The sequence below is a fragment of the Acanthisitta chloris genome, unplaced genomic scaffold, assembly GCF_000695815.1.
Source record: "Acanthisitta chloris isolate BGI_N310 unplaced genomic scaffold, ASM69581v1 scaffold10988, whole genome shotgun sequence".
NCBI classification, from domain to species: Eukaryota; Metazoa; Chordata; class Aves; order Passeriformes; family Acanthisittidae; genus Acanthisitta; species Acanthisitta chloris.
Window position 1 is genome coordinate 1 of NW_008688703.1, and position 20,279 is coordinate 20,279.

Consider the following 20,279-nt stretch of genomic DNA (forward strand, 5'->3'; position numbering starts at 1 on the left):
CGCATCTTGTCGAACACCTCACTGAGGGGAAAGGGGGAGAAGAGTATCCACTTGTCGTGCTTTTACCCCCGCAGCCACCAAGCTCCATGCAAGCCGCTTGCTCGCTCCCCCACGAGTGGGATGGGGGAGAGGATAGGAGGGGTAAAAGCTGGAAAACTTGTGGGTTGAGATAAACATGCTTTAATAGGAAAGCAAAAGCCACGCACACAAGCAAAGCAAAACGATTAATTCACTGCTTCCCATGGGCAGGAGGTGTTCAGCCATCCCCAGGAGAGCAGGGCCCTATCACATGTAATGAGTACTTGGGAATACAAATGCCTTCGCTCCAAACATCCTCCTGTCACTCCAAGTGTTCCTCCTCTCCTCGTTCATTCCCCCATTTGATATACTGAGCATGATGTCCTATGGTATGGAATACCCTTTTGGTTAGTTTGGGTCACCTCTCCCAGCTGTGTCTCCTCCCAGTGTCCCATGCACCCCCAACTCACTTGCCAGCGTAGCAGTACGGGAGGCAGAAAAGGCCTTGGCTCTGTGTGAGCTCTGCTCAGCAATAACAAAAACATCATCTTACCAACCGTGTGCTCAGAACAAATCCATAGCATAGCCCCCTACTAGTCACTGTGAAGAAAGTTGGCTCTGCCCCAGCCAAAATCCACACACTACAAAATCACTAATATGCCAAAAACACACTATATTCACTCATCAGCCACGTGGATGCTCATTGCAATCCATTTTGCCAAGAGCGTGGTCCAGCCTTTGATCTGACCAGAGAGAATCCTGTGAGACACAGAGCTGCTTGTGCTCATAAAAGTATTAAAAGCAAAAACCAACCCATACACAGAAGGTAGGATGAACTATTAGACAATACTGCATCTTCAGTAGGAAGCTGACTTTTCTCTTTCCCAAATGACTATTTCCTCAAAACATACATTCACATCCTAGTATGGAAATTAAATACAAATTAAAAAATTTTGTGTTCGAGCCCCTCTGGTTTCTCTGTATAAATGGAAACTTTTGATCTAATTGTGAGAAATGAATGAAGTTGAAACAGCCCAATATTAACATGAACACAGAAACGCAAGGAAATAGAGTCAGATAAAGATTTTTAAATCTACAGGCGATTTACTCTAAAATTCAGGAAAAACACCTCCTGCTGTTTTCATACCTGTAAGATCCAAGTCTTCTACAGGGGAATTAATTTTTACAGGAAAAGTTGATGTACTGTCTAAAACCAATGACTCTGCACGCAGTATAGGAACCTATTACTCCTCCTGTCCCCTCTCCTATAGTTACCTGTTTATTGTGAAAGGACCTAAATGCTAGGCCCTGTACCTCTAAATCTTCAGTCTTGGGATGCTGTCCCAGCTCAGAGTCTGAAATCTTCCTCACCACCTAAGTCTTTACCACCACAGTTCCGACTTCGCCATATAAAAGAAATTGAGTATTGGGTGAAAATAAATCTATGTGTTGAATTGCATGTGCCTTTAGAGGAGTTTTTGCTTTCTGATTTCTAGAACAACAAAAAGGGCAATCAATGCTATATTAAGAAAGATCAAAGGAAGGAAGCAAAACTGCTTTAGCACAGTAGTCAAATACCTTATCAGCACAGAACTTGTCTCCCATCTCTTTGAAAACCAGACCTCAGCCACAGGAGTCATGGGCCAGAGCATATGACTGGTGACCAGTACTCACCCCAGCCCTAAGGAACATCAGCTCCAAACTGACTCAGAGACAGTGAGTGAGATAGGACTGCACAGGATGTTAGTTACTCTCATGCTGCTCACCAGAGGGAGAGCTCTGGGGCTGTGACAGAAACCTACCTAGTAATATACACTGTTCTTGAAGGAAGCAGTTATTCAGAAAAATCAGGCTCCTTACCTTTGTAGAAGCAATAGATTTTACAAAATCCCTTTGCTCTGAACATGCAACATGCTCAGATTCACAGCATCTGAATGTCTACAAAACTGCTGTGATTGTCTCCTGTGGGTTTGAGCTCCTTCTGGCATCACTCAGGATGCATCAGGCACACATCTGACTGGTTTGGTCAGTGCAAGGAGGGGAACACCAAGTACCATCTAGGCCACAGCATAGACCTTAAGTGCATTTGAACTAAGAAACCCCACAATGCACAGGGACAGTGCAAAAGGACAGACTGATACTGGACTGAGACAACAGGAAATGTGACAATTCAGTTCAACAATGTCAGCAAAGTGCAGATCAGGAATGTTTAACTGTTCTATATCAATAAGAAATCCTGGGACAATGCATCATAACAGAAATCCTTTCCAAAACTTCGTTCCAGTACAGAACAATGTTTTCATCTGACACTGGATAGAAACAACTTTTCTTGGAGTAACAGTTTCTCATCACATAAAAATTCTTCTTTGTTTCTTTGGGTTTTTTTCAAACCAGTGCTAGACTAGTAAGAACAGTGTCATTTACTGTCAAGAAACATTTACCATGAATTTTCATGAGAATTTAAAAGAGAACAGAAGTTTTGTCACAGAATTACTCCAACAGATATAAACCTCACGGCACATTTCAAAGGCTGACATCAAAGCAATTTTATGTGCAATTTCTCTGTAAATAGTTACAAATAAAACGCATGACAAAAATATGACAGTTTCAGTATTTAATATTTAATATCCAATTTAAACATAAGTATTCAAAAGGAAATATTTTTACACCATTTCAGTAGTCACTTAGCTCAGTAGTTGGCTGCAATAATCCTTAAAGTTTTCAGGAACCAGATGGAGCTAAAAGCACAAAAACTCCCACTAAAGTTAATGCATGACAAAGTTCCACTGCAACCCTCTGAAAGGCAAAGAGTTACATTCAAAGCAATTCAGACACTGAAGTACACTGAAATGTATTGTGTCTTAGAGTTTGTCACTCTACTGGTCAGAGACATGATGGGAACTTCAAAAGGCACTCTGAGTTCAACTACAGTAACTCCGGTCTACAAGCATTTCAGAATCTTGGTATTGTGCAGTAGAAAAAAACCCCAAACCCTATATTTATCTATATAAATTGGTTTTATCTCTGTCCTAGCCCCAGACCAGTCAAATTATATTGCACTTTTAAAATATTCTGTGTAGGCTGTGATAAAAATCTAATATTTACATGGTGTGTTTGTTAAAGAACAATGCATTACTTGGTAAAATATTTTAAGAACCAAGTTTTAACACTTATTCTTGCATTAATTAATATAACCAGAAGCTACAGCAAAGATATGTTGTTTTTCTTAGCTCCTATTCTAGAAACATTTTTGGTCCTTCCTTCAAAAAATTTGTTAAGCTGCAATTCATGTTCATAACTGGTATCAATGCTTGCCTGAAATTGCAGTAGTTAGAATATTTAAATAAATAAATACATAATTTCTAAAGAAGCAATAGCTTTGGAGCTTTGTAAACAAAATGCTGTGGACAGTCTGTAACAAGACTCAATTTGGCACATTATAACTTTAAGTGGCAATAGTTTACAGTTCTACAACCTCTGCCAGGGTAGAAAACAGTTTGGTAGGCACATCTTATTAATCAGTCTGGAAAAAAAAAGACCCAAAAAATACTGATTGTTCCTTAGGTTGTACAAATAAATAAAAATGGTCAGAGTAACATGATCCACTGAAACCAAAACTGACACTTATATAATCCATAGTAGGGGAGAAAGAAAAGCAACTGTTCTTTTTTTAAATACAACCTAAAATGAACAATTCATAAGTGAATACATGACAACCAAGATGTACAGGACACAAAGGTTGGCAGAATAAAATGAGCATTATAAATTTATAGAAATATTGATCTACAGAACTAGTATCTTAGCTGCATTTTACCAGAAGACAATCATCATTCATTTTTCAATCCAAATTTGAGGAAACATTCTGAATCTGCGTTGGGTAAAACAAATTCAGTGCAAAGCGCCAGCTCGGATGAAATTTTGCTATTGGCCTATATTCCTGTTAAAACATGAGTGATAATACAAAAGAAACATAACAGATGTACAGCTATGCCATTTACATATAAATATATGGATTGCCATGTTCTAGAAATTCAAATGATGTCAGGAGGTCTCATAGGCTCTGTTGGATGTATTTTATATAGTACAGTTGTAGTTTACATGTTCAATTATATGACACACCCCAAGTGCTCTATGTGCACATCCCTGTGCTTCTCTGCAGTTTTTTATTCTTTATTGAGTAGCTTTCTTCTGGTTTTCTTCACTAAAAACTGATGGTTTGAGAGAGCAAGGAAAAGCGACTCACAGGCTTTTGTGGCAAACATAGGATTGACTGTTTGAGATTGTTATTGACTGGTGAAATGATTAAGTGCTTCTGTTCAAAACCAAGAACCATGTTGGTAAGTTTGTTGTTAGTAGAGACCAAGAGCTGTCACAATATCTAAAGGCCTAGTCTGTGTAGTTAATGGAGCCTTTAAAGGGCAACTAGAAATCCTTCAGAGCAGAAGCCTACCCTTTCTCACTGCCCATAGACATGTTTCTGAATTTGGTAATAAAAATTCCTTTCCTTCCCTTTCCTCCAAAGCAAAGAATTAGAGGAATATCCAGTGCTACACCAAATTAAACCTCTGTCCCATCACTAATGAACTGCATACCTTGCAAGCAAAGGTCAGTGTTGAGAGGAAGAAAACAGAAATTAGTAGCCAGAATGAATACAGCTCATTAAATAACTACACAATGTGATTTGTCCATAAGTTAAACAGTTAAGCTGCAACTGTACTATACTTTATCATACATATTAAACTTAATTGCAACTGAGCTAACAGCCACATCTGCCTTTTTCTTGCTCCTCATGCAGTTGTTCTGTGGAGCTGTGCCCGTTGGAGCGCACGACCCCTTCGGGGATCCAGGATTTATCCACACACCGTTCCATGCGCTTCATAATGAGGTCAAGCAGAGTTTCAATGGCTTTGCTTACATTATTCCCATTAGCTGCACTGGTTTCAAAATATGGTATTCTGCAGGAAACAACAATACACACATCAGAGAGTTTATACACATAGGAGAAAGCAACAATACAGGATTATTGGCACATATTTAGAAACCACATAAAGGCTGTCACTGCTACTCCATAGCAGAAAGACACTAAGTGCTCAGTGGTCTGAAATGTAAAAGAAATGAATGAACTGGCTGACTTTGTAGGTAGGGCAGAAGGGTAAACTTTAATGAAGTCCACAATTTACACAGGTACTGGTCAGTATGAGCTCCCAAAATTATGCTCCTGAGGTCTGGGTTTTAAGCTCCATTCCCTGCAAGAGATGCAATTACTTTCTATATCCTTGTGTGCATAAGTGTTCTCCTTACTGGTTTCTATGCACATCAGCTCAGGAGTCACTGCAAGAGAGGGAATGCTGGTAGTGCCATTCTTCTGCAGGCAAAGCATTAAAGACTCACAGTATGGTTCTTATCTCTGCAGGAGGTGACCATTTCTTCTGTTGGCACCTCAATTCTAAACTTTCTTACATTACAAAAGTGTCAGTGCTCAGACCACTGATGTTTTTGTTAACAAATGTTTCTGTGCCATGGTATGGAAAATACATTGCTCATTTTCATTCTTGTTGTGGATCAGGATGTTCCAATGGCAGGTCCACAGGCTGTGACTGTTGGCACTTAGTGCTCCACAGCAACGACATTACTGTAACTGCCCAGGAAACAGCTATCATCACTGCAGAATTTTAAGTACTTCCTACTTAACCTGCAAGACTCAATGAGCGGTCAAAAATACTTTATAGTTTAGGTCTCCCACAATCATTTTCAAATATATCACTCAGTACAAGGCCCTTCCACAGAAAAGGGATATTCACTATCTCACACTTTTGTTACCAGAAGACTGTTCACTGCAGCAGGATTTATCTTGCTTCCCCTCAGGACAAAGTGACTCCTAGCAGCTATCCTGTGTCATCTCTAGAGGACAAAGAACTTTTTTGTGGATGTGATCCACAAACTTGACTCTTAGCTCCCTATTTCTAAATTAAGTTGGCATTTGCAGCCACAAAAATAAATATTTTATCAATTATTTCCCCGAGCCACAGGCAAAGAGATTTAAGAAATGGTCACATGCCATCTACTGCTGTTTGCAACTTTTTGTTCCTTCACAAGCAGCTGGTTAAAGTGCCATATGCACTTATTGTTGTCTGTGGGACATGGACTTTTCACAGGAGAAGGAAGAAGTAAGAAGGTAATATTGCACTAAACCCATTTGTCTATAATAGACAATTGTTTCTGATTTGCCTCCAGTGATTCTCTGAGGACAAGGCAACCTAATTTGTGCCTATGTGGTAGGAAACAGCATGACACAGCAGGAGAAGACTTGCAGAACAAGGCAGCTCACACAGAGGACTGCTGTGTTCACACTAGGCATGTCTTGTGGGCTTTGCTCTGGAGCAGTTCTAATCCTCCAGACTGAATGCAGATTACTGGTTGGAGCACATCATCCAGTTGAATTTTCAGTTGAGAAGGAATCTAGTTAATGTGCTAGAAATATGCTCCACTATGTGAATCAAACCACAATAAATACATCAGAAGACCTGCTTCAGAAGTGGATTTCTGATCCACAGTGAAATGCAAATGTAAGCTAGAGATGAGCCCTATGAAAGAGTTAAGGAGGTATAAAAGTACTAGGGGGTTAATTAATTGAAATGCAAATGTAAGCTAGAGATAAGCCCTATGAAAGAGTTAAGGGGGTATAAAAGTACTAGGGGGTTAATTAATATTTGATAGGAACAAACACTTCACATACTTCCTTCAGGGACACATGACCTGTGCCTGTAGGGAAGGGCAAGGCTATCCTGTCTTCCTGCTGGTCTGACTCAGTTTTCAGACTCCCTGGCAGCCTGTGAGAGTGCAGATGCCTCAGCACAGGCAAGAGCAAATTCTCTTTTCCAGAATGTTTGTAAAAATTTACTTTGTTTACTGCCAAGGAAAAAAGATGAACTTATCTCCAGCGTAAGATTATTGCAATATTAAGTATTAAGTTTTAAGCAATGCAGAAAACATTCATCTTTGACAGAAGAAAAAAGATCTCATACTGGCCAGTTAAGCATTCTAAAATGCTTATTCTCACAATAACCTTTCAGTATACAGAAAAGGCATTACAGAAAACATTTCATTCTGCTTTAAACACAGCAATAACTGGAAGTTACTTACCCATATTTTTCTGCAAGTTCCTTAGCCTCTTCTTCTTTCACCATCCTTTGGTCTTCCAGATCACTCTTGTTTCCACACAGCACGATGTCAGGGTTCTCACAATAGGCATGCATTTGCAGCTGACCTGACAGCACCAACATGAACAGGTGTCACAACTTACTGTCACACATACAGCTCACTAGGAACACCACCTATGTTCTCTGTCATCACACAGGACTTGTGCTATTGCACTGAGGAGCCAGAGAACAGGTTATCATGTACTCACTGGAAATGCCAGGGAAACAGAAGCCTGACAAAGTTAGCACAGAAACTTGAGTATTTGTAGCTTAAGAAGTTATGCTCACTAAGCATCTTCAGTGAGCTGCCAGGAAAGGATCTAATTCCCTCTCCTGATGGATGATGCAGTTTGGGAACTCCTTTACCTAGATATACCAGCCTAATTACATTTGCCTTCCATTAAGTTTTGCTGACAAAGCTTCAGGTGAGTCAAAAGAGAGTTTTGTGTAGGCTTTCCACACACTTCAATTACTGAACAGCACCAGAGCCAGAGATATGCTGTTTTCTCAGCTTGCTTTTATATAGGTTAAGATTCAAGTTCAGCACGCAAAGCTGAATTTCAGGTAAGCCCCAGAAGCAAATCACTAGCAGCAATTACAAGTATGACTGCAACATTTACATTCTTTTACTGAGAAAGCTATAAAAACCAGTATTTTATTTCTCAGTGAGACTCCGTATTTATATAGCCACCTCCCCACCCAGGCAAAGAAAGAAAGGGAAAAAGAAAAGAAGGCCATACTTATCCAGTTCCTGACGTTCAGAAAGCTTTGCTCATTTGTCAGATCAAAGAGCAGAAGAAACCCCATGGCATCTCTGAAAAAAGCCGTTGTCAAGCTACGAAACCTAGAGCAGCAAAGTGAAATTAGTTGGCTCACCTGACAAGTTACTCTGAAAACATAATTGCATACAGTCATGAAACTGAGGTAACTTCAGACTGAATTAACTCGAATGAAATATTCATAATTGTTTTGCTGATGCAGGGACTGTGTAACAAGAACTGCTAACATTCCTATGGCATAATCAAGGCCTAAGGAGTCAAGGAGACATTTCACTTGAGTGTGAGAGCTTTAGACAAAGTCTTCTATTACAAAGCACGCCTTGATCAAGATTCAGAAATTAAAACAATAATTAAATTCCAACTTTGAACAGAAATTTATCTCCTATACACATCCACGAGGATGCTAGTCTTTTGATAGGAAAATAGAAAAGAATCCTTTGAGATGATTTTACTTGTCTGACTTTCCAAAGACCTCAACATATCTACAGAAATTCAAAGAAAACTTTAAGAAGAAAAGCTTTGAAAGCATCTATATGCATTGGCCATGAAAATATAAACCGAAAGGTTCCAAATACAAAAAAGCAAGAATTACAGTTTTCATGTTCTACAGTTGTAAATAACAGTTATCATTTAATGAGTGTTCATAGGAAACTTTCCATCACTGTTAAGTACATGTTCCCACCCTGAGTCATACCTTTCCTGCCCTGCAGTGTCCCAGAGCTGAAGGTGTATCCTCTGTCCTCTGCCACCAACACCATCTGGCCCATTGGGTCTATACACCTGTAAAAGGTGAATTTGCAGGACAGTTAGCATTCCAGCTGCTACAGAACACAAAATAACTGATATTTAAAGCCATTACATGCAGCAAAACTAGCACTGCCAATGCAAAGATCTCAGCTACAACTCAATCTCTCTGCTCTCCATGACAAAAGTAATGCAGGCTGCATTTTAATTTCACATCCAATTGAATATTTAAAAGTGAAACTGGAAGACCAGCATGCAACAGACTATGGACTCCATACAGATATTTAGAGTGGCCATGAGACAAGATGAATTTTAATATTTTTTCTGGGATTTTTGCTATTATCCTGTGCCATATTCAAATTAAAGTAAGATAGTAACAATGCAATCTGGCAGTGCATTTGTACCACTAGCAGAACCTAATTAGCAAACAGAACATACTCTGAGATAATGACAGCTCTTCTTAGCTGCCAAAAGATTGCTGCGGATAGATCTTATCATGTAACAGCTTATAAAGCAGGAATTGGATGGTAATAACAACAGCTGAAGAGTTTACTCAGCATGAAAATATAAATAAGGGCATCTGTTAGTCTTGGAAGGATCAGATAAAAATAGATTCAATTCTTGTTTAGAATACTTTGAGTTAGGTCATCTTCTTTACCTTCAACTGTCATTGTACCTAAGATTACAAGAGTTACAAACATATCTTTAGAGATACATAATCTTGCTGAATTTGTGCATGATAAGATTCAGGCTGTGAAACCTAAACCTTATCCTGAGTTATCAAACATGGCCAGCAAGCAAACCCACCACGTTTCCTATCCCACAAAAGGAATACTAATTTATCAAGAGACCAGTTTTGCATTTCACTAAGACAGTTACTCCTTGCACTACTGTGGTGCATTTCACACATCAAAAGCCAGTCTGCACAATGCCCGTCACACCATCTGGATTTCTGGGCACTTGGGAAATCATCAGGCTGCACTGAAAGGCATTTAATACTTGCACATAAGAATGAAAAAAGCCTTGTGCCAACTCCATTTCTCAGAGCAGTAAGGACCAGCATCCTTATCAAACATGCTTATCAAAATACACTGCTCAGCTTCATATCAAAAGTACATTTGCTTAGTTTAATAACAACTCAGGGGTTAAAAAAAAAAACCAACCTTGTTTTTCACAAGTCTTCTCTGTTAGTGGTGACTGCTCAGGAAGCCAGAGCAGCTGCATGTCTCATGCTATCCCATTTCATCCACATGTTTTAAACTGGTTTTAAAATCAATACTGCAGTCTTTGTTCACACACAGCAAAAACATTTTTACTACAGCTTAGTCTTTCCTTGTGAAGAGAGTTCAACAATAAAAGGGCTACTCGAGGCACTATGTTCATAACTCACGGATGAACACGTGCTGAAAGAAGTGGTTTCTTAGAATCAGCTCTTCTTTAATTTCGGGGGAACAGATCTGTACATATACCAATGGCAAAACTAACTAGGAAAAAGAAGTCTTTACTCTCTCACAAGATTAAGCACACAGTAACTATTGATTACATGCCTACACATAGGGATGGGCAGGTCTGACTTTTAAAAACCAGACAGACACCATTTCAAGCAGCAGTTCACAAATTCAGGTTTGTGAAGACTCACCACTCTCTTTTCCCGGAAGTCAATGCCCACCGTTGTGATAAACTTGGAGTTGAATTTGCCATCGGTGTACTGATAGAGAAGGCTGGTCTTGCCCACTCCGGAATCGCCGAGAGCTAGAAATTTTATGAGGTAATCATAGTCCCCATCAGACATAGTGAGAATTCAGGAGGCACCTTCAAAAGCAAAGTGAAAAGGATTAGTGAGTCAACAGCTCTGCCAGGGCTTCTTTTGACAAATGTTTAAAATACAAATCCCTATTTGAACTGTGAAGGATCGAGCAGTGGGACCAGTCCTGTACTCCTGTACACTGGCCTACCCTAAAATGCTTAATTACACCAATTACCAATACCAAATTCAACAATGATTGAAAACAATGCATCTTTAATTTTATTACATTCCTCTTACTATAAAGAGAAGGCAACACATTTTTAACTTCTTCAGGAAAGACTGAAAATCAAGGTCACGATACTCAAGACATCTGGAATATGCACTGCAGAACTCTCTTTAATCCACGTGGAAGCTGAGAAAAGCTACTTAAATGTACCCACAAGGCAATTCTGGCCTCACACTCACTGTGAATAAAACCCACTTTTTTCAGACTGCCAACTATATTTAAATTAAAATGACAACACTTTTCTATTAATAGCTGGTTTTCAGTCTTGAAAAAGCTTCTTGTCATTTTGTTTTGAGGAACAATTTCCAGTTTTTCAGGTTTTGATCACGATGCTAGTTAATCATTCAAACTAAACCTTGATCCTGAATTGCCATTAAGCAACACATATTTTTCCATGGCTCATACACATTTAGGAAACTTATCTCTATCCTTTTCGTGCTTTTGAAAAAAACCTATTACCTATATTCTGATCTAAGCACAGAACAGCTAGAATGTGTAACAAAAATCACTGGCAAATTTCATGTATATCATAAAGTGTGATGTAAGTGGTTTCCTGTTGAGTAGCCACTGAGCCTCTCCTCCCCCAAAACAAACAGCAGAGAGCTGCCTTGTGTTTTGTTCAAAGCCATGAACATGAAAAGATAAGCCTAAAATAACCATTCTAAACCCAACATAAAACTGGAATAAAATTGCCTCTTATGAATGACAGAAATAGATATCGAAATGCAAAAAAATCAGATGATGAAACAAAATTTTAAAAGATGAAAATCTGCTGTTTCAATTGCAATTTATTTTTTGAAATACTTGTAGATTGAACTAGATTAAATTATTCATTTCAAGTCAAACACTTCAGTACTTGGCATCAATGGCAAAACACCAATTCATTTCTGGACTACCAGCTCACAGCCTGAGGTTTGGAACAAACTCTGTGTCCCCAGTATGTGGGTGTCAGTCACCACCATCCTGCTAAAACTGTAACTATCTTTAAAGCTTCACCTTTATTTTAGTCCTGCTCTTGGTTACAAGTCAGAACTGTGACTAATTGACTCAGCCATCACTGCCCTTAGCACACTCAAATGCAGACAACAGTGAGATTCACCCCAGATACTCTCCAGCTGAGGACTCACTGGAAAGTATCTGATGCTTTTTTGCCATTTTCAGTCTTGAGGTCTCCTGTTCCCCAGCCATCAATGCCATCAATACCAGTAAAACTTTGCAGGAAAGAGGTTTTAAGTGACAGTTCACATTCACTACTACACCACAGCCAGGTAAGTCACTTCCCACTCTTGTGTTTTAATCAAAGTTTTGCAGTACAGCAGAAGACTGAAAGGGAAAACCCTGCAGCAATAGCTACAGTGAGCTTTTCACATACATTCACAACTCTAGGCCTGCATCCACTACACAGCTCTGAAGGGGCTGCATATTCAAGTGAGCAAGTTGAACAGGCAATCACACACACTGACATAAGAGTATTTTTAGAAGAAATTAAAAGCCCTGATCCATCAGACACACTCACATGTATCAGCAAAAGTGATTTGGGGGTTTTGTGTCATTTTTTAAATCCTCTCCCTTACTGGGGAAGGAAAAAAAAGTCAAACCAGAATGCCTACCTTGTAGCTCTACAAAGTCTTTTCATTGAAATGCACTAGAAGAAAGGGATAAATATTTCTAAAAAAAGCAAACAAGAGGGTTTTTTTCCCCCTAGACTGCATTTGATTTAGACGTCTATCTCATACATGGTGTTTCCTTTGCCCTCAGATGTTCTCCAGGGGCAAAGAGCTGTAGTAGCTCACCCTCTATTCAATTATCTATCCCTAAATTAATTGTTGCTTTAAAAGGCTTAAATGTAAATCTTAGGGCCAGTGCTAGCTTCATGCCCTTTACCATGCTATCCCACCTGTACAGAGGTAATTGCCTTGGCTTGTTAGTATTTCATTAGCTAGCCAGAGGTATATAGAACACACTTTCAATAACAAATACAAATGATAGTGACACCTAATCACTGCCAATTTATCGTGCACCCATGCAAGACCTTCTGGAGGAAGACTACATGAAACTGTAAGGAACTGTGACAGTCCTTTCACTGGACAGGGCTGGGTGAAAGCTATGGCCAAAACTGAAAAGTCAAGGACCTTGGGGAAGTAAAACCTAAAGTTATTCCTAGTGTCGTATCTGATTTGTAGAGTGTCTGTTTGGACAAACATGTCACATCATTCAGCCCACTTAAACCTCAATTCTCCCTATGGCTGGTAACAAATAAAATTTCCAAAGGACTGACAGAGCACGAGGAAGAGGCATAAAAGTGCCTTCTAAAAGATTTGCTTGAGAAGGAAATTTTCTCCTTCGGCCTTTGAAATGCACACACCTCTCACTGCACCCCATAATGTCAATCTATTATTCAGGTATCTCCAGGGAGTGGTTCTTGTGAAACCCTGCACAGTTAACCTATCCTTGGAGACATGCAAAGAGCTATTTTCATAGCAGTTTCCAGCCTTGTCCTCCTCCCTGTACAAATATTTAAAAAGTGATCTCCACCCTCTACTTCCGAGACCTGCAGTCCTAGTGTCCAGACACATCCAGCTCCATGGAACAGAAATAAGAATATATTCACTACAAAGTACATTCATAGTTAAAACTCCTGTGGAGTTTTTAAAAGTCATGGCCCTGTTACTAAAACTCCATCCCATTTTTTCCCTCCAATTAGCTTTTTTTTTTTATTAGGCTTTAGGGCTCCACACTTTCCAGTCTTTCCTTCCACATTTCTATACCTCATCTATCAGGAGAGTAGGAGGTAGATTCAGAGAAAACTGATGATACAATTAGAATTCATCAGGTCACCAAAAGAAAATAATTCCCAAATTTTGTTTGGTTATAAACATTCACTAATGGATACAGTTTTAAGCTCCACAGTTTTGCCTGTTGTAAATCCCTCCTTAAATCCCATTCAGCTCTGGCTTTGCACTTTGCCTGGTATGCAGATGGACAGGAGCTATGAGCAAGTGCTGGAAAAACTCCATTGGCCCTTACCATTGCTGACATGACCCCACAGCCATCACTTGAGCTGTGCCTGTAGAGCTGCTGCTCTGGAGCCTCCACATGCACACACATCCAGACTGTGGCTTATCAAGAAGGGACACTGAAAAGCAAGTGCTCCTCTTTTTCAGTGCATTTCCTAGTCTGAGGTACTCTCCCATTAACAGGAATCAATGTTAAAAGGCTCATATTTTTGCCTCTGGGACACAAATATCACAACCCTATTGTGTGATAAAACATTCAAGACTATGGCAGTATTGCTCCTGTATAAATTAAGGAAACTCATCTGGCATGCAGGATTTCCCCCATGCAGTATGGGAACAGGGAATATACTTCCTGAATGGCCTTACACAAAACATGCAACTCCTGTGCTGCTACCAAGCTAATGGAGGGGAGAAGGAAAAAGGAAGAAGCAAAAGAGATGAATAAATGAAAACACAAGCCAAGAAAAACCAACCAAGCATTGAGCTGCAAATAAAAATGTGTACACATACACACAGTGTAAAACTCAGGAAACCTGAACATGCTGCTAATCAGACAGTTCTCAAGCACATCAATTTAAAGGAAGGTATACCACTTACCCCAACCTCTGCTAAAGGAATAGTTAGGGCACACTGGAGATAGTACTTCCAGTTGGAGTATTTTTCTAGCACCACCTCCTTAGCACACAGCCAAGAGGCTTACGTGTCACCTGCTTGCAACCAGGCTGATGGGTGCTCAGAGATAAAGAGGTGTGCCTCATGTCTCTGTGTCTAAGGAGGGAGCTGACTGACAGCATGGCTGGGAAGCAATTACACTGTTCACATGTCCCATTTATTCCTAGAGGCAAACAGCATTTCAAGAGAGATTTCTGCAGGACCTACCTAGGAGCAGATCTAAAGTTTCTGTGAAATCACCCACACACCTTAATACATTTACATTGTTCCCAACAAGGGTTTTCATACAAAAATGCATTAATGATGGAACATATGGATCAGAGCTGTTCAGTTCCATTCACAGCTTTACATCTTCTCTCTCGGGTGTGAGGAGGATACAGCACTCTCTGATGCAAACCACTGTGTTCTTGCTGTTGAGGCTGCCTGCTTATGACTGAAGAGCTGACATGGACACTGGGGGAAGAGGACTCCAAATCCCACACAGACAGAAAAACAAGACACTGCAGGTCTCTCAGTGGATAATGTGTAAATACAAGCATATGGCAATGACACATTTGTACAGATCATTCTGCAAATGCACATAAATTTAAGCTACAAAAGTTTCTCACCCAGGCACTACACAAACTTTACCACCTTCAATAGCTGTTTTATACATCACTCTGTTACAGCAGAAGCACTGAGAAAGTGATCTGGACCTCCAAGGCCTAAGTTCATTAATCCTGTCATACCAGCACTCCCATCACACTACAGCAGAGCAATCACCACATTCTTGCCTAGCGTGGGTGAAACACAGCAAATGGCCTCACCCTGCTCTAAGGCTCCAGCAGCACCTCAGTGCTTGAAGAACTGGTCACCATCAGACACTGCCAGCACTGTCGAAACAAGGGACTGAGTTAAATAATGTTCCTGCTTAGTCAACACTTTATTAGACGTGCCTTTTGTTAAAAGCTACCAGATATGTACAAATGTAATGTAAGCAAATCATGCCAACTATTTTTTACAAACTCAAGTAACTGCTGTGGTGGGGGAAGAGAGGTGTTAAATAAACACTTCACTGAAATGTTCTGAGCTGCACTATTCTTTTCTCAGAAAATATATGACTTGGCTTGCTTTAGTTTTGGCCAAAATTACATTTCTGTGACTTCTGTGGCTTTTCTGTAACATAAATAACAAGAAGGAAAATAACCCTTCCTCTCACAAATGAGAGGAAGAACTTCTTTTGATTAGTCTCAATTGCTTTGCCTGACATTTTACTGTTATGATGTTTTTAGTTTCAGCTGTAGAGGAATTCTAAGGAATTGCAAGATCAATGTCTAAGGATTGTCTCTCTCACAGAAAGATCTAAGTAACTTTAAGGGTACTCAAGATACATATGTAAGTCTGCAAAAATAGGTACAAAAAATAGGCTGTGAGGTTTTAGCCTCCAAATGCTGATGTCATTTCTAACTCAGCTGAAGGTGCTCTACAATTTGCCAGCTGTCAACATTGCTACAGCTGCAGCATTTTGCAGAGCAAGAACTGACAGGCACATAAAGTGCTGTGAAAATGAGTTACAATGGGAGATGCCAGGCATAAAATCATGATCCTACCCGGAAAAGGAGCACAAAAGGGAAGCAACAAGTCTGCAGATGTGGTGAGAACCTTGCACAATAGGCCAGGCAAGGAAACAGCAGATTCTGGATTTTGTTTCCAGAAAACCAGGAGAAACCAAGGAAGGGAAACAACAGTTAGTTTTGCAACTGCATTTGCATTTCAGCATCACCAAACCAACAAAAAGGAGGGTGGATTTCAAAGAATGGCTCTGTTACATAAAGGAATGAAAGGCAGCATGGAACTGGAAAAAAATGAAAAATAAAACCAGGAACATTGCAGATGATAGTCCAGCACTCCCTATATGGAAGGATCTCTGCAGTTTTAACTTCTGTGCAAAAAACACAGCACAATCTCTATTCCTTCATCAGTTTCTAACATTTTCATGCTTCATGGTGAGAAAATACTGTAGATAAATAAAGATTTGCAATGGTATGTGATGAAAACAGTTGAATTCTCTCCGAGGACCTGTACCCTCCTGGGAACAAGAGCTTTTGCCTCATGAGTTACCTCTTTGCACTCTCATCAGAAGCTGCTTTCAAGTTATCGCAGTGGAGCAAACATCTGAACATCTGTATACTGCAAATAAACTCCAGAGCAAACTGGTTAAAATAAAGCAGGAATTTTACTTTTTTTTAAACAGCTTCACACTACTTACTCCATCCTCAACCATTTGACTCTTCTTCTAATAAATACATTAAGCCCCAATGGTTTACAAGTTACCATGTCAGCCTTTTCACTAACGTATAAACAGGAAATTCAGGGCTATGTGCAGCATCCTTCCTTAATGGGACAGTTCCAACTACTTTGGGACCCACCTTCCAGCTTACTCACAGCCTAACCTTCACATTTCTTACACATCACTATGCTGTACCTGCTCTTGACAGTATCAAGGAATTAATCAATGACAGTCTTACACAGATTTACAGTTTCCAACTCTTTCAGACGAAACAGGAGCCACCAGGATTTCGCCCACAAAGCTGGTCATATTCACAGGAGGGAAATACCCAGGAGTTTGACCACCCACTCATTCAGCAACACTTTCAGCTCCAGAAGGGTAAGAAAAAAAAAAAAGAGTACACTTTTATTTCTGCCCTCAGAAACAGCCACTGAAGGATAAAGGAGAAGATAATAAGAATCACACAGGATGATGGTTTGGATTTCTAGGAGATAAAAATCTCCAGCAGAAAGCAAACATGAAAAAGCAGAATAAGAGGAATTAAAAAAAGGTTAAAACATCTAAAAACTGAAAAAGGAAGCAGTTTCATATGTGCAGGTAGAATATGAATGAAGCAATATCTCAAGGAAAAGATGTGCAGATACCCATGCTAAAGAAAATATATTTTATGCTCTGCCTATATGGTGATTCATTAGGCTGCAATACACATTAGTCAGGCCACTATATATATATGTATTTCTCCTTCAGGATAGGGAAGTTCTCAGCTACCTTTCACCTTGATTTCTCAGGAAGTTAAATGTTTTTTCATTATGTAGATGACATTGAAATATCCAAAGATTAACTCCATCAGAAGTTATTCTGGAAACAGCTTAGCACAAGGCATCACAACCTTTTGCAGCAGGACTACTGTGTCAGATCACATTTCCAGAGACCAGTGAAAACATCCTGTTCCCCAGAAAACTTGCTGGTTATCACAGTTATTGACTAAACAACTAATCCATATCCATTTCTAATGTACTGGAAAATCTGTTATCTGTGGATCTTGGACATGACGTTAGGAATAATAAGTTATTTGTGAAAATATTTAATCAGAGGGGTTTTGGATCTAGCAAAAAGGACCAGATAAATTTGCGGTTATCTTTGGGAATGCAAAGGAAATTGTCAGTTAAGAAAAACCCTATCCAGCAACTGGAAAAGGTTATTCCTTCCATCCCTTAATCACAAGTCCAGTGTCATAGGACAGTCAGAGATGCTAAGCAGGGGAGTGGCACATATGGACATATGTGGATGTATTTAGATTTATAAAACTGAGGCTCACAGCTAGCATTCACTTCTCCCAAACTTTTAAAACTCATAAAATCTTGCCAGAAGCATCCTTGTAGGTGCCAAGTTCACTGGGCCTACCCCAGATCATGCTGCAATGTGGAAACAGTCAGAGCACTGCAGGCTGGCAGCATTACACTTCAAAGAATTTGAGAGATGGGTCAGTTGTGAATTATCTCCTCCCAAGAGGTCTCAAAAAAGAAACCTGAGCCTTTGATTTCAGAGTCTGTAACAGCTACAGTCTCAGGGAGAATTTTCAGCCAGTACTGGGCAGGATTTTTGAGTAGACAATGTCTGGAAATAGTAAGCATAGGTGATGCTTCCATGTTTCATAAATGCTATGAAAAAGCTAGAAATAACTTGTTAAGAATACTCTGGGCATAACTTAACTTGCCCATTACATAATAAAACACCACTTCTGCCTGAAATAGGCAGCATTCAATAGGCCACAACCTGTTCTCTTCAGGAAGTTACTAACGTGCGACTGCGCAACAGAAATCTTCATCTGGGACAGCAAGACACAGCCGTTTTTGGAGCATGTTTGTGGTTCAAAAGTATCACTCAAACCCTGCTCTAGTTTTAGCTTTGCTAGGTTATGGGTGGGTATCTCTCAACAACTGAAAACCTAGCCCCTACCTTCACCGAATTTTCCACTCGAACAGTTCCAGAACTGCAGCATATATTAGCACTGCCCAAACTTTCTGCTAAGGCTCTGCAGTCTGCCAAAGGCTCAGACAGTGCTTTGGCAAAATGTTGGCTTCAATTCGTATACTAGCACAGCTTCTTTTCTAGAGCCTCAGGGAAGGCATAACTCAAAAGAAGCACCAATTAAGCAGGCTGAACTGCACAACACAAAGCTTCCATTCACAAGGCCTGCTGTTTTCCAACCTGAGTTACCAATGCTATTTATCTCACTGCTCTGATCAGAATCCCATATTACAGCATGAATTATAGTTAAATCCTGATCTACAGCAAAGACTGCTTGGATAAACAGCACAGCAAACTAGAATTTCTTACGCTAATGTGTGTCATGGAGCTATGTACGAGGCCTGCAAGGAAAGCAAAAAGCAGCACAAGTCTAATGCCACAGTTTGCCCATACTACTCCTTCTAGTTCTTCCCAGACAGGAGGTCCCTGAGATGACTGTAGAGTAATGTCCCTGGCTGAAACCTGGTGGCTATTGCCAGTGTTTCATGCTGTAGATGCCTTCCTAAAGAACTCTTTCATAATGTTTCATGCAGACATAGCATCCTCAAGTTTCACTTTACCTGACCTATAAGCAATTTCCTACCTTCCCTCAGAAGGCTTCAATTAAAATTGAGAATGGTTCTGCTGTAGCTAATAAATGGCTTAGCAGCAGTAAGCTTACAGAACAGCCACCTTTGTAATCCAAGCTCCAGAAAAAATAGACAAAGTTACTCTAAGACAATAAATTGCCAGTCAGACTGCTCTAATTGATACAAGCAGTACAAGGTCCCTGTAGAAAACTGTATCAAGGAAACACACATGCAGTTATCACTCTGCAGTGGATACAGACTGTGCTGGCTTCGCTTAACACCGAGTATGAATGTTGCATACTCATGAAGAACCTCAAAATCTCACACAAACTGACAAACCAACCTCATATAACAATTTGAAATTTTTTTACATTCTACATTATGACTGAAAAATACATCAAACCTCTCAAATGAAGAATGAGATATAAAGGCTAAGTAGATACGAAATAATCTATTTATCTATGCACTTCTGTGCTCAAGTCACAAGAAACTGAGTATGTAATGGTACTGTCCCACAAGAGTTTCTATTTGAAAAGACTCATTAAAGTAGGTGCTGCTGTTTCATATTCTGTGGAATAACTAGCTTTGTCTTGTAGTGTTTGGTTTGATTTTAAATCATTGCATGTGATTTACTATAGAAGGAAATAAGAATCCAGTAATGAGATTCCAGTGAAAACAAATTAAGTATGCAAAAAAAGAAAATCTCAGTTAGCACTAATCAGTAGAGCTGCAGTGCCTATAGCAGAGCTATGCTAACATACACCCACTCACTCCCAGACAATTCCCACCTCACCAAGGTCCCAGTTCTGCTTCTGTTTATACCAACAGTTGTACAGCTGAATTAGATTCCTGCTTTACCAGGCTTAATTACTACAGATATTTCATTTAAGATGTGTTTCAAATGAAAGACATGATGGAAATACACAAATATGCTGAAATCAGCCAGGA

The 20,279-nt window shown here is 39.7% G+C and overlaps 1 protein-coding gene across 1 annotated transcript in view; it reads right to left on the reverse strand.

Moving 5' to 3' along the window:
* Window positions 1–4,673: 4,673 nt before the first annotated feature.
* The window catches only part of RAB27A (RAB27A, member RAS oncogene family), a 17,479-nt gene continuing 1,873 nt past the window's right edge, over window positions 4,674–20,279 (reverse strand). Inside the window, exons 2-6 of the mRNA XM_009081137.1 lie at window positions 10,380–10,552; window positions 8,691–8,776; window positions 7,958–8,061; window positions 7,162–7,285; window positions 4,674–4,973 (exon numbers count right to left, since the gene is read on the reverse strand). Coding sequence (XP_009079385.1) covers window positions 4,775–4,973; window positions 7,162–7,285; window positions 7,958–8,061; window positions 8,691–8,776; window positions 10,380–10,532 — 666 coding nt within the window. The 5' untranslated portion in view covers window positions 10,533–10,552 and the 3' untranslated portion in view covers window positions 4,674–4,774. The remainder of the gene's footprint in view (window positions 4,974–7,161; window positions 7,286–7,957; window positions 8,062–8,690; window positions 8,777–10,379; window positions 10,553–20,279) is intronic.